The following is a 15,804-nucleotide window of genomic DNA, read 5'->3' on the forward strand; positions in this document are numbered from 1 at the left end:
TAGCACTGGTTTAAGCAAAAGTTATATTTAGAAGATATTATAAGCTGCTTGTAAGTTAAATTTCAAAAAACTGTCCAATTATTTTCCTTTTTTAAACTAATCTTTATTTATTTGTAACTTTTTCAATATTTGATTGTACTTGAAATATTGTTAGGATCGTGAATATCTTACAAAAATTATAAGCAGAATTTTTTTTAATTCATGATTTGGACACATTACAATCTTACCCGATTTTGTATTACTTTTGCGGAACATGATTCCCGTTACGTCATATTTTTCTTTCCCGAAAAAGGGAAGGGGGGAAGAAAAAAAGAGATGGGAGAAAAGGGGGTTTTCCCCATCTCTTTTGAAGAGATTTTCTTCCCACCTTCCCTTTTTCGGGAAAGAAAAATATGACGTAATTGGAATCATGTTCCGCAAAAGTAATACAAAATCGGGAAAGATTGTAATGTGTCCATGATTTGTAACTGCATTTCTAATCATATTAATCCTATCATATCCTATTATATAAAGTATAAGCATTTTTGTCCATAGCCTAAGATTTCAATAACAACTAAGCCGAATGAGTTCTTTCTCATAGGTCCCGAGGTGGTTTTAAGCTATTTTATTTTTAGATTTAAATTTTAGAATGGTTTTATGCTATTTTTCTTTACTTCTCCACCTTTTCCAATACATTACATGGCTCCTTGATACTAGGGGCGCAGCCACTAGTTTGATAAATGCATCAACAAAAAAGTAGAATAATGAAGATACTCTACAACAAGTTTAGTCTGTTGGAACGTACCTGATGAAGTTTTGTAACACCCCAGACATTGTTGAACTGAACAGGTTGGGCTGTGTATCCCCCATATACCAGGCGACCACCATTTCCATTATCAACCTCCTAAAAATACATACTTTATAAATCCTACTAGGGGTTGTGCCTCTAGCATATAGGAGCCATGTATTTAAAAGTTAAAAGTTAAACGGAAGTTAGAAATAGCCTAAAACCATTTCCCTCCCTGTCCCTCCTACCGCTGGTAAAAACCCTGAGCACGCCTTTGTTTGTAACCTTGTACAATAATATAATATTTGAGCTTTTATTTGTTTTCTTATTTGAATTAACCCTTTACAGTCGGGCCCCTTGCCGCACCTTAATCGGTCGGGGGGAGGGCGTTCAAGGCCCCCCCCCCCCTTATTATCTCAGTTCCTATTAGAGCTAGAGGGCTAATTTTTTTTTACAAGTCTAAGTCAATTTTCGCTTCCTTCACCCTTTTATTTAACAACCTTTGTTTTTAGGTCTTTTTTTACTTTAAAATTCCAACTCTCAGTTATGTGTCATACCCATACTTAAAAAGTCACGCAGTTTGGGCTCTTTATCTTTCACACACAGAAAATGAGATAGAAAAAAAACCCCGACCGTTAAGGGTTAAATATATTAGTTTTTGATTTTATTTCAATAAAATTTTAACATTTATCAGTCAGTAAGAGCCAGGATAGAATTACGGTTCTTTTACAGATAACGTACTATCATATTTTTAAATGTATTCTTTATTGGATATCAAGCATTTTTTAGCAAAGTACCTTGTTAGTAATTCTACCTCTCCCCCCCCCCCCTTATTTTTAAATTGTTAATAATTGTGGGAAAATATTACCCTCAACCCATTATTTTTAATTCTTTTGAAATATGAACAGCGCCTCTTTTTTGGATCACTTTAATATACCATTTTAATGCACAATACTAAAATCTAAAAATGATTGATCTTTTTTGTCAATAAATGATTCTGAACCTGAGCTTTTAGAAAAACACTAGGATTTGGGAAAACATAATTCGTTCAAGGTTCTAACTATATGATTTAATAACTAGTTAAAAATAACGTTATTACTATTTTAAATGTAAATATTTTTTTCTCCGATTTGATTTTTGTCAAATACTGCAAATATTCAAATTAGCAGATCAAATAGCAAAATATGAATATTTAAGTTTTAAATGGTTCTACAGAATTTCGTCATTAAATTTCAAACAAGAACGTTAACCTATCTAGAAGCGAAACATAATTTGAATGAAAATATAGCCGGTATTGTGTGCTTTTTCGCATTTGATTTAGCTGGGCTTTTAGAGTAAAACACTAGAGGGAGAAGGGGTTAAATAAATATATCTCCCCATCGCAGTGTTCTTGTGCCGACTATCAATTGGGTCAATGAAAATCAACCAAATGGTGTCGGTTACATTAACAAGTAGCAGAAATAAATTTAGTTGTAGGCGAAAAAGGTCATTGAAAAGGAAAGAGAGGTAGTTATCTGAATATACATCTATACTATAAATCTCCTGCTGGGATATTATAAATGAACACGATAAATATATAAATAATTAAAGTTTGAACCAAAGTTATGGTTCTAATAAGCAACCTCAAATCATTTTGGGTTGGTATTATCCCCAAAAAGAATTATCAACTCTCCTACATAAATGTTACCTCAAGGGAGTATGCTTAAGAAGAAATATCGGTGGTTTTTATCCCCTCCCCCCCCCCCCCCCTTTAATTCAAAATAATTGTACCTGTTCATTTCCATTGTTTGCATTATGGTAGGACGGATACCCTGACTCCTCATAATTCTCGGGTATATCCTTGCAAATACTATCCCTAAAAAATAACAAGGATGATTATACAGGATAATGTTTATGGACATGCTTACATATTTAGGACTTGATTATAGAGTTGCTACGCTTATAACATTATACTTTGTTGTCCCAGGAATCAATATACCAAAATTCAGATCAATCGGATGATTGGATTACATAAAAATTTGTTGTTAAAAAGTAAAAAAATCAACATGTTTAAAATGGACGTACGGAAATTTTGGTAATGATTATAGAGTTGCTACGCTTTCTAAATCGTACCTAACTACTAAAGGAATCACCATGCAAAATTTGAAATCGATAGGACAATTCTAACATGCCTAAATTAACGAAAAAAGCTATCCGTTACGGACGGACGGACGGACGGACCGACCCTAATTATAGAAAAGCTTCACTTTTAAAAAGGAGAGACAATCGAATTAACGAGCATTATCACTTAAATTGTATTTAGAAGCTTAAACAAAAATCGATCCTAAAATTGTTTTTATACTGATTGCTTTAAAAATTGCTTGCATTTTAAGAAATGTTTTTTAAGAAGCCTCGCTAATTAAAGTAAATCTTTGCCTAATCTTCCTAGGAATCATTATTCGTTACGGGATCAACTGTATAAAGTAAAAGTTAAAAAACTATCCATCTATTTTTATTACATTTTGGACTTTATTTTATTATTGATTTAATGATGTTACTGATATTGGATTAGAAATCAAAAATATTTATTTAGCTACTGTCTGTCAGTCAACAGACCTATAGTATAGATGTATATACATACAACTACCTCCCTTCCTTTTTCAAAGACCTCTTTCGTCTGTTTCTAAATTATTTTCTGCTACTTGACTATGTTAATATAAGCGACACAATTGGTTGATTTTCAATGACCCAATTGAAAGGTTGCACAGGGTGGTTGCGATGGGAAGATACAGTTATTTAATTCTTTCTCCCTCTAGTGTTTTACTCTAATTGTCAGTCACTAAAAGATAATTAGAACTAGATTGTTTTCCTTTAGCTTGTTGTTTTACATATACCTACGAAATTTATTTCAAATCCTGATTTCTTTATCTTGAACTTTAGCATAAAATGTTTGGTTTAAAATTTTAGGAAACATTTTATAAATTAGAAACAATTTCAAAGTGTACAAACTGCAGAGACATAGAATATTTTAGTATTGAAATATTGATGGCTCATTTTTATCAAGAATGATCTAAAAGGGGTTCTGAGTATAATAGCAATTTTTATCAAATATAATCCTATGTTAATTTCCAAATTTCCTAAAACCAAAAAAGTTACCTAACGACTATACTATGTGATCGAAAATGTTATTCGTATTTTTTTGTGTTTATCCTTGAGAATATGTGGTATCCGCCTTGGTTAAATGGCAGATACCCGAGTTCCAATGACTACGGCAGTGCGAACAGACGTGGACACATATATTATAGAGAAGCTACGCTTCTCTAGCAATCACTAAATAATAAACAGAGTCTATTCAGATGTTACTTTATTCAGGGTCTAAGGTTTACTAAAGATGTACAACATAATATAAATACATATGGATTAGGAATAGAGATAGTTAAAGGTAAATCATACAAGTAAAACATAGATAGTTGCAATGGTTAGGTAGATGGCTATCCCTGTCCGGGGGAGGCAGGATAGCCCATGGAACAGCACAATAGGTAGATAAGAATAGAGGGGTTGAGTGGTAGGTCTGGGTACTAAAAGGGAAGGTTTGATGATTACTGTGACAACAACAGTCTGTGTGGGTGGTGAATCTATTGGGTGAAGGAAGGCTTAGAACCTTTATCCTCAGGGCTGAGGTGGTGCTGATAACTTGGTGGTTGAAGGGGAAGGTTCCGGTGCTTAAGAAGGGAGAGGGAGGGGTCACACCCCTCCCTCCACTTGCAGGACAACTGAGCGATGAAATCAATACCGTTATCTTACATATTTGCAGGTGGCTTTACAATTGTAGAATAACAGGATTAGCTGGGTGCGTAGCATCACTATAATGTCTGGGTTTCCGCATGGCCCAGAGTTGCCGAATACCACAAATACATGGTTCTCTTTCTTGTTATTTTGTTCCATGGAATGTATCAAATTTGTCCGCATTAGTCAAAGAGCAATGAACCTATTCACTGGGTAATATCAAGAAAGATAGCAAGATATGTAGAAAAATTGGTGCCAAAATTGATATCTAGATAGATAGATATGTATTATGATAGATAGATTAATAGACATAAAGATAGAGAGAAAGATATCAAGATAGAAAAAATATTTATCAAGATAGAAAGACCTCAAGATAGATAGATAGACATTAAGATAGATAGAGAGACATCTAGATATATATACAATATACGTACATATATAGATAGATAAACAGACATCAAGATAGATAGATATCAGCATAGATATCTTTAAGTTAAATATAGAAGCTGAGGCAGAAAATCAAGTTTGGTAGATGTGGTTGAAAGCTTGAAAATTTATTTGTTAGCTTTGATATTTCTGTACAGTTTTGGAATCTCTTTGTTTAGTTTGGTAATTTTAAAATATTATAATATGTATTACGAACAAAAGATAAATTTTAAATAACTTGCAATATATGCGAAGCTTGTAGAACATATTTGTTTGTTGTATGAAGTTTAAAATTTTGACAACTTTTGAACCCAATGAGTTCTCTTTTTTGGGAAGCTTGTAATAGGTCCAGTGATGGTTTAAGGCTATATTTATGAATGTACTGCCCCTAGAGGCGTTTTATCTAGGAAGGTTGGAGGTAACCTTCCAAAAAATAATTATAACATTTGCTAATCCCATAAAGAGCTTCATTGTAAAAAGATCCATTTCGGTTAGGCGGTTAGTGAGACAGAAAAAAATTACTACATTTTATAATAGAATATATTATTTAAAACATAGATTAGTACTAATTTAATTTTATTTTATTTTTTTTGTATTAAAAGTAAGCTTAGTTTTTACCTGAAGTATTGACAAGGACGAGAGGTTTTCTTTCCCTGGGATTCACAGCGGGTACATGGTAAACATTCCTAAATAAATTCAAGTTGTAACAAGGATAACAACATTCATAAGTATCGAGGAAGAAATATCATCCGGGGATCTAGAGGGATAAGACAATGGCTGATTATCCCCTTTGTAGATTAAAATCATTATGACTTTGCTGTATATTGTCAACTTTATAAAATTCTATTATATATTTATTATATATATTTTATCATATATTATATATTTATAATATTACCTACTAAAAATCAGGTATCTAAAGGGTAAAAACAATGGCCGATAATAGATGTACATCCCCCAAAACACAAAATCACCCTTTCTGTAGATTAAAATTAGTAGTTGAAACGTTTTAACACTCAACTTAATAAACCAACCAATCAAAATTCACTGAAGTGCCTAAAGTTGTTAACCAATAAGAAAACTTTATTATATAACTTTAGGGACTATTGTAATAAACAGCCCATTAACCCCCTCTCTCTCTCTCTCTTTGAAAATAATAATTGATCATGAATCATAAATAGTTATTCAAGAAAATCACGAAACCTTACACGTTTTTTATACATATGTATATGTTTTAATGTTCATCTTTTAGCAGCATTAATGACTGCTAAAAGAAATATTTTAAATAAAAGAGCAGATAGCTATTCAACTTTTAGATTTAGGGAGAAATAAAATTAGTATGTAATTTAAGTTTAATTTTAATTCTAATTGTATTTTTCATTTAAAAAAAAACAAAACAATGGTTTAAATCTAAAATAAAAGTTAATAAAGATTATTGAAATGAAATTATCTAAATTACAAAATTTCTAATAAACAAAAGAAAAAATAGAGCGTCATAAAAAACATTCTGAAATAAACATCTGATAAAGAAAAATTAAATTACAAAACAGTTCCGTGGTAAACAACATTCATCTTAAAAACAAGGATTCCTATGAAAATAGGAAGCGCAAACATAACACATAACATAATGATAATTGTTAAAAATATTAACAATAGTTCTGAAGACTAAATTTCTAGTTTTTGGGGAAAATTAGAGTTTTTTTTCGTTTTCTGTTGATTAAAATTATTAGTGGATAAGTTTGGCACATGTTAGTTTATTTCCACCAATCAAGATGAATAAGAGTGTCCAAAGTTTTTAAGCCAACGAATGAGAGACCATGTTTATAAAACTTTGGGTACCTGTAGAACTAACACTCCAATGTTCCCTCCCTCGCTGATTAGATTTACAAGAACTTTCATTGTTTAATTCAAAATTAAGAATTAACATTGTTTTTATCTTACATACATATAAAGCAAGTAATAGAGTAGCTTCGCTTCTAATGAAAAATAGGATTTCTGAAGTAATAAAAGATTTTATTTTTTGAGAAATGATGATGGTTAACATTCATCTTGGATTTAAATATAAAGTAAGAAATTTCATTAAAAAAATAAAATTAATCCTATACCTACTATACGTACGTTGTTTGTAATGGTTTATCCAATAAAATTTCGTAAACGGCTGTACGTTCGTTTAACTTTAACATTTGTCAGTATTCTATTGAGACTATGTGTATGTACATTTATTACCACCCAAAAAGGGAAAATTTAGTCTTAATTTTTTTTATAAATCAACTACAATCCAGAGGGGTATTTTATAAAACTTTTTTTGGCTTACTGGCTAACTAAGATCAGTGAGACTCGCAAAATTATCCCCACCTAACTTTTAGCGAATTCACCTCAGTACTGTTTTAGATTGTTATTACTGCTCTACTAATCGACCAAATTGTTGAGATTTTTTGCCCGTTCCTTTCTCTGCAGTTTTTGAGTGCAAAAATGAATGTTCATTGGTCTAAATTAAGATGAAGAATGAAGAGAGGGCGCTGTTCAAAGACAAGGATATGTTTAATCATAAAAAATAGTGTAGGACAAAAACTCCAGGGCGTTGAAGAGATAAGACAATGACCGATGAATTTATGTACTTCCAAATGATGATACACAAAATTACCCTTTTTGTAGATTGCAATTAGGGATTGAAACATTTGGACACCAATCAAAATTAACCAACCAATCAAAATTCAATGGAAGTTTTTAAAAAATGATAAAACGTTGTTTTAAAACTTTGGGACTAAAAAAACAGACAAATGCCCCCTCCCTCCCTGAAAAAAAACTAAGTAAAAGGTGAACCTATCTACTTTCACTAATCAGGGAAGCTTGTTATAGGTCCTCTGCAGGTTTTTTTTATCTAGTTTCAGAAATAATAAGCTCTCCAAAAAATATTTTTCTAATTGTTTTTATGACTACCTCTCCCTTTCTATACTCAGCTTGCAAGTATTGTAATAAATCTTTTTGTATAACAAGTTTTTATTTATTAAAGAAGTAGTTGTTATAATGATAAGTGTTTTCTTTTTATTTTGTATCCAACTTTTCCTTAAATAATTATATAATTTTTAGAATTATCTCTGTTGGTTTTAGGCTATTTTTGGTCTTTGTTACACAAAATCTTAGTTGATTTGGCATAGAAAGAAGAGACTTTGCCTAAAAATTATAGGAATAAAAAAACTAAAATCCATTTTAATTACTTATAATTCTTGATTCGTTGGTTCAAAATAGCAGTTTCCAATCTTTTCAACCAATAATTTGTACATAATGTACATCAATTTATTGTCCATTGTCTTATCCCTTGAGATTCATGCAGTATATAGAATGTATATGGAAAGCGCTGTAAAGTGTCATGTGAGCCGTAATAAAAAAAATACGTCTAAAAAGGAGGGATAAAAGGACAAGTGGGAAAGGAAACCCATAGAAAAGAGATGGATTTGAACGTATTTTTATGACGTCACACGTGACACTTTCCAGCGCTTCCATGTGGAAATTTAATGAAGAGAAATAATTATGTATTTACCTGATTAGTTGTATTCCAATAGTAGAAATAATTATGTATTTACCTGATTAGTTGTATTCCAATAGTAGAAATAATTATGTATTTACCTGATTAGTTGTATTCCAATAGTAGAAATAATTATGTATTTACCTGATTAGTTGTATTCCAATAGTAGAAATAATTATGTATTTACCTGATTAGTTGTATTCCAATAGTAGAAATAATTATGTATTTACCTGATTAGTTGTATTCCAATAGTAGAAATAATTATGTATTTACCTGATTAGTTGTATTCCAATAGTAGAAATAATTATGTATTTACCTGATTAGTTGTATTCCAATAGTAGAAATAATTATGTATTTACCTGATTAGTTGTATTCCAATAGTAGAAATAATTATGTATTTACCTGATTAGTTGTATTCCAATAGTAGAAATAATTATGTATTTACCTGATTAGTTGTATTCCAATAGTAGAAAACCTTGTGGCGCTTTCTCCATTTCCTTTGTCTGCGTTGAATATCATCAGCACTTTTGTTCATCCAAAATCTAAAAAAATATATTATGGTCAAGATTCGAACTAGTCACAATGGCATTTAAAATGTTTGAATATTTCGTGAAGAATTGTTCTAAAAATATAGGGAAAATTACATAACTATGAGCAGTAACAGCAAGATAACAAAGTTTTGGTTTGATACAAAAGTAGTTTTACCTAAGCAACAGCTTTGAAAGAGCAAAAGTGGTAGGTTAATCCAAGGTCAGATATTGTACATATTTCTCCGTTATTGTAGATATGTTTATAAAGGTCTTTTTTTTACAAAAAATGTAAAAAAAACAATGAGGTTCTTAAAACCCAAAAAATTATTTGACTTTAAATGCAGCATTTAAGTGTTTATTTGCCTTTGTACTTTTCAAAATTGCGTACATTCTGAATCTTCTGTGTGTCTAACATTGGTCATCTTTATACTAATATCATGTAACTAACATGAAATGTAGATCATATATTAGCTGCAGTACTAAAAATTATATTTTTAGCATCCTAACTTCATATATATACCTTGTCTGAGCAAGTTTTAAAAATAGTTTGACATTTAACTTTCAACTTTTTCATGTCACTCACTCACATTCCTTTAAACTCATTTATTATTCTATTTGCAAATTTCATAATAGATATTCATTTCTTAAGATAAGAATTCGATTATAAAAAAGAAAATTTTAAAACTACTAGTTGCTTCACTCTTAGCCAGAGGGGTGCCCCTATTAGTGAGTGGATTCAGGGATCTAAAGGGATAAGACAATGGTCGATAAATTGATGTACATCCAAAATGATGATAATCGGCTTACCCGTTCTGTAGCGTAAAATTAGTGGCTAGAACGTCAACTTAACAAACCAACCTATCAAAACAAACTTAAGTCCCCATGGTTGAAAGCCAACGAATATGAAAACATTTCATAAAACTTTAGAGACTAGTGTAACAAACAGCCCATTGCCCATCCCTTATCTTTTTTTGGTTGTAATTTTTTTGAGAATGGATAATTTTTTGGGCCCTACAACCCAATAGCAAAAAACCTTCCCTGGACTAACGGAAAACTTCGATAAAAAATGGAAAACAATCTTTAATCTTAAAATTTCTTTAATTGTTTTAAAAGGCTTGCTACCATTGGACGTAATTATCTGGAATGGAAAAAAAATAACAATTTATTTAAATAGATTATCCTCAACATTTAATCTAAAGTGGCTGAGGCCATTAAATATACTACATACAATGTATCAGGGTGGTTTAGGACAATGTCACATAAAATAATCTACATCCCTTTATATCTCCCTAATTATAAAATAGATATGTATTATTTTACACTAACTTTGAATTTCATTTTACTAGTACCTAATGTTTTATGACCAACCACGCTATTTTATTCGCTAGCTCGAAAATTGTTTGTTTGTTTCAAACCAACAGTTTTTCAACTAATAATCTTAATCCACAGAAGAGGTAATGTTGTTTATTATCATTGGATGTATATCAATTTATCATCCATTGTCTTATCCCTTGAGATGCCTGTAGTATATACTTACAAAACTTTCCTAATTGATAGTATTACAATAAATTACTTAATTCTGAGATGACAATTTTGTTGAGAACTCCAGTTACCCAAGGAATGCAATTATTTATAATTGTATTTACACACCAGACTAGTTATTTATCACATCGTATTACAGACAGCTTTCCGTGGATATCAAAATGAAAAATTGTATGATTAAAACTAGTTTTGTCAGATTGCCCAGGCTAACAAGATTGGTATTATTTTTATTATTCTTATTTTAATATTCTGGAGAAATTGTATGTAATATGATGCTATACATGATTTTTAAGTATGGCTGAGAACCGGTTCTAATCCTGCGGATTACAATCGGTTTCGAAAAAAGAGGAGAATATTTATTTTGATAGAATAAGTGAGCATGTATAATATTTCATTTATCTTGTTTTTAGTAGCGAAGCTACTTTATAATTTACTTTGTCAGTCCGTAACGCTATGAGAGAATGTAACTTTTTCAGCTGCTTTTCAAGATTGAGTTGTTTTGTAAAGATTTCCGAAATCTATATGAGCATCCACTATGTAATTTACTTTGTCCGTCGGTCTTTCAGTCATGAAAAAAAGTATAGATTTTTTAAAATTTTATTTTCTCCAATACGTTTATTTTATTATTTATTTTACAAAATCATTAAATGGTCTTTAAAACTCTATTCCCATCAATGATTTTTTGTGATTCGCTAGTTAACGATGTTGTCATACTTGTTTTCTTCTACAGACAACTATCATTAACAGTGCAGGTAGAACCTTTATGTCAACCTTACTTTTAATAGATTTGTAAATAACACAGAAATCTTGGTCATGTATATGGTTAGAGAATTGAATAGTGGTTATAATAGACATACCCTTTTACCCTATCACTGATACTCTAGAATTCGAAATGTCCGTCTGTATGTCTGTCTGAAAAAAAAATTTTCTACACCAATGAGCATATTTTTGTAATTTGCTTGGTCTGTTGGTCTGTCGGTCACGTTAAAGAAAACTTATATATATTTGTTAATAAAGGTTTTATGACTTTTCTTTCTTTTCCCATCTCTATTTGTTTTATAAACACTGAAGATCAGCACTAAAAAACTTGTCCATTTATACATTTATGATTTTTTTTGTGGTTCGCCACTTATGATGCCCCCTTTCTTGTTATATAGTATTGTAAGCAGTTGTATATATTATCATATTAATGATAATTAGGTCAATTTTGTCAGGTTTGATATGATTCATAAGGGAATGCCAATAATTTCCAATACCAAATATATTTCCATCAGTGGTGTGTAGATTATTTTTCCGGGGGGGGGGGGGGCTTATATCAAAATCGAGAGGGGCTTGAGCTTTAAAGGGGTGTATATTTTTAAAGTTAGGGGAGTTGATAAACCCCCTAGGTGCTCACCCACTATCTGAAAAGTCAAGAAAAGTGTACTACTTTGTATTATTAACTACTGGCTACGCCCCTACTGGCACTGGGGAGGGGGTTTGATTTTGACAACCCATTTTTTGTATTTTGGATTTAAAAAGAAAAAGTAAAAAATAAATTGGGGGTGTCCTATCCCCCAAGAAAATAGCTTAAACCCATCACAGGACCAGAGGGTATATTACCAAAAGAGTATAATCCAATCGGTTCAGTGGTTACTGATATCTTTAGCTTCAGAGAGACAGACAGACAGTCATCGTTCTACTTTGTATTATAGATAATAAATATTTGTGAACCTGCAATCAGAATTCATAGGAACAGGTCCTGTCGTAGAAGCAGCATGGAGAAGTCCAAGCAACACAATTACTAAATAAATACATTATGATGACAGTTAATCAACACATCGTATTATAGACAACGTTCCACGGTTATTAATTTAAATAATTACAAAACTGTTATTATTAACCTTTTTTCTATTATTCGTAGAAAATTGTCCATAATACGATAAGATACGTGATTTTTTAGTTAGTGAAGAAAGTCGCTCAAAAAAATTCTGATGTCATAAAAATGTGGGATGAGTAGAGGAGGAGTGGGAAAGAAAACTCCTAAAAAGGATATGGATAAACCCTCATTTTTATGACGTCACATGCTGATTTTTTGAGCGACTTTTTTCACACGCGATTTTTTTAGTATAGCTCATAACCGGTTATAATGCAGCGGATATCAATCGGTTTCAAAGTCATACTGGGAAAGTAAATATTTTACAACTTTTAAAACATTCTACTAGATTTTGTATCTTTTATAAAGCTATTTGTTTTGGCAGAACAACTCTACACAGAAAAAGATGGGTAAGTGGAGAAAAAGAGGTTTGCAGGTTCCATTACACACACGGATCTTAAGGGATAAGATAATGGATGATAAATTAACGTAATCCCAGCTAAAATGCCCATTTTGTTATTTTTTAAACGTTGGACACTGCTCGTTAGATTGAAACAACCAATAAAGATATGATAAAAGTACCCAAAGTAGGAGCCAATGAAAAAGAAAACATTCTTATTAAACATTGGGCATCCAATTTATTTACAGTTCAATGTCCCCTCCCTCCCTGAAAAGACAAGATCAATGATTCTACATTCAACTCCCCACTCATTAACACAAACATTTTCCATTGTCAGAGTGTACGGTGGGGCAATTAAACAAAAAATTGGATTTATCACTTACAAAGGGATCTAAAGGTAATAAGACAATAGTCGATGTACATCCACAATGATGATACACAAAATTACCCCTTTGTTGGATTAGAATAATTGGTGGAAATATTTGAACACTCATCTTAATGATCCAACCAATCAAAATTCACTAGAGCCCCCAAATTTGTTAAGCCAACGAATAAGAAAACGTTATTATAAACTTTGGGGACTAGTGTAATAAACAGTCAATTGTTCCCACTCTCTATTTAAGCCTTTTTTTAGCGATTAATATAGGGAAATTAGAATTAAGATCAAATGAAATTTTTCTGAATCTTTTGAAAAACAACATTAAACATTTATCAATTTTCTAATTATAAATTTATCTGTAAATTAGTCCCTAGCCAACGACGACCCGTTAAAAAATGTTTTAGTCATTTAGTCTTGTATTTGCCCCATAGTGTAGTGTACTGATAATTGCAGGGAGGGAGGGAACATTGAGCTGTATATTGTACTAGTCCCCAAAGTTTTATAACAAAATTTCGTATTTGTTTGCTTAACAACTTTGGGGACTTTTATTGATTTTTATTTGTTGGTTTATTAGGTTTGGTGTTTAAACGTTTTAACCACTGAATCTAATCAACAGAAAGGGACAAATTAGTATCATCATAGGAGATGTGCATCAATTTATCAGGGATATTGTCTTATCCCTTTATATCCCTGGATAGTTGAATGTGGGTAACTTTGTATGTGGAAAAGCGTGCTTTTCTTTCCATTTTTGCACAGATTGTGTGTTTGAGTAAAAAATTTGCACATAAGTTTTATCCTCTTTATCTTAATAAGAGCTTAAAAGGCCATTAGGTCAGAATTAAGAAATTGTCAACGCATACTAAACATTCATATCTTAACATTTTTAGTTCAAGATAGTTTAGAAACATATAAGCTATAATTAATCGGTGTGGGTAACTGATTAGATGTTTGGAAGCCAAGATAGATGTATAGATTCTAACTAAAGAGTAGCTTTTAAAAACCTTTAAATACCATCGAACATACTTGTCATTGTTTTTGTTTTTAGTTGTTGTTAAAAATTTGAAGCGTCATACAATACAAATCACCAAAAATAAGCCAATACACAGACTAAATTACTTATGGAAGGCCAATATACATTTCAATTGACCAATAGCAGGCCAGTATGGCCTCATTTCTATAGGCACTATAAAAATCTTTTGAAAATTTACCTTGGTGCAAAACAGTAGGCGCTGAATAGGCAACAAATCTGTCAACCTCCATAATGACTTCTCAGATTTGATATCCTTCTATGTTGGGTATCTCAATTGTTTTTCTACTTTGGGTAGTAGTTGTAACAGCAACCTCGACCTAAATGTTTATATATGTGTGATGATGGCTAGTAATAAAATGCCGTTTCTTGAAGCCGTACGCAGCCACACGCAATGTTGGATTGTGACGCAAATTTGAGATCTCAGTTTCCGCGATTTGAAAAAAATCATATTTATATCATAGCCAGGGTCTGCTATTCATTTCCAATGCCGCAATATTTAATATTTTGTTAAGTAAAGTTGGAGTAAAACTTGTTTTTGACGTAACTGAAAGGGAGTGGGTAAGAAGGGGAGAAAAAAGAGAGGGGGGTTGTGTGGAAATTTCCTTTAGAATTGTTTTTCAGTATCACTTTCCCTTTTCCATGATCATAGCAAATTAGATAATCTTGCAGGCATCGCTTTTTCCTTATAGAGAAAATAAGTAAATCAAATCTCGAAAGCTTATATCTGAAATTTGAGTCACCCCTCCAATATTGCGTATGACTGCGTATGACTTTGGGAAATGGCATTTTATTACTATATATCATGTGTGATATACATTACAATTACATACAGTACTAAACAGATTTATATATAGATATATTACATATACAGTCATAATCAGACAAAAGCTATGTTGGGGAGGCTGCCATTTCTACAACTAGCAAAAGTATAATTTCTGTATTTTTCACAAAAATTTTGTCAACTTCAATTGTTGGTGTTTAAATAGCAATATTTTTTTTCTCACTGGTAAAAATATTTGCAACTGGCATAAACACAGTTTCATTGCAGGGTTCTAAAGGGATAAGACAATGGCCGATAAATTGATGTACATCTCCAGTGATAATACACAAAATTACACCTTCTTTTGATTAAAATTAGTGGTTGAAACGTTTGAACATTCAACTTAATGATACAACCAATCAAAATTCACTAAAGTCCCCAAAGTTGTTAAGCAAATAAATTAAAAAAAAAAAATTGCCAAAACACAATGACTGTATTTTGCTGGTTGTAAAAGTGTCATGTACCCGTTATATGTCTTACAGTTACAACAATTAGAAACACAACAATAACAAATATATTATACATCCATACATCAGCGAGAGAGAGTGGACAATGGGCTGTTTATTACACTAGACCCCAAGGTTTTATAATAACGTTGTCTCATTCGTTGGCTTAACAACTTTGGGGACTTTAGTAAATTTTGATTGGTGGTTTAATTAAGTTGAGTGTTCAAACGTTTCAACCACTAATTTTAATCTATAGAAAGGGGTACTTTTGTGTATCATCATTTAGGATGTACATCAATTTATCGGCCATTGTCTTTTC

The 15,804-nt window shown here is 31.4% G+C and overlaps 1 protein-coding gene across 1 annotated transcript in view; it reads right to left on the bottom strand.

The window, feature by feature from the left end:
* LOC145319491 (uncharacterized) overlaps window positions 1-15,804 on the bottom strand; it is a 64,813-nt gene that overhangs the window by 19,310 nt on the left and 29,699 nt on the right. Inside the window, exons 2-7 of the mRNA XM_080161644.1 lie at window positions 14,398-14,536; window positions 12,269-12,338; window positions 8,929-9,025; window positions 5,576-5,643; window positions 2,537-2,621; window positions 785-883 (exon numbers count right to left, since the gene is read on the bottom strand). Coding sequence (XP_080017770.1) covers window positions 785-883; window positions 2,537-2,621; window positions 5,576-5,643; window positions 8,929-9,025; window positions 12,269-12,338; window positions 14,398-14,449 — 471 coding nt within the window. The 5' untranslated portion in view covers window positions 14,450-14,536. The remainder of the gene's footprint in view (window positions 1-784; window positions 884-2,536; window positions 2,622-5,575; window positions 5,644-8,928; window positions 9,026-12,268; window positions 12,339-14,397; window positions 14,537-15,804) is intronic.

Source organism: Acartia tonsa, chromosome 5 (genome assembly GCF_053477335.1).
Source record: "Acartia tonsa isolate MP-2025a chromosome 5, ASM5347733v1, whole genome shotgun sequence".
NCBI lineage: Eukaryota > Metazoa > Arthropoda > Copepoda > Calanoida > Acartiidae > Acartia > Acartia tonsa.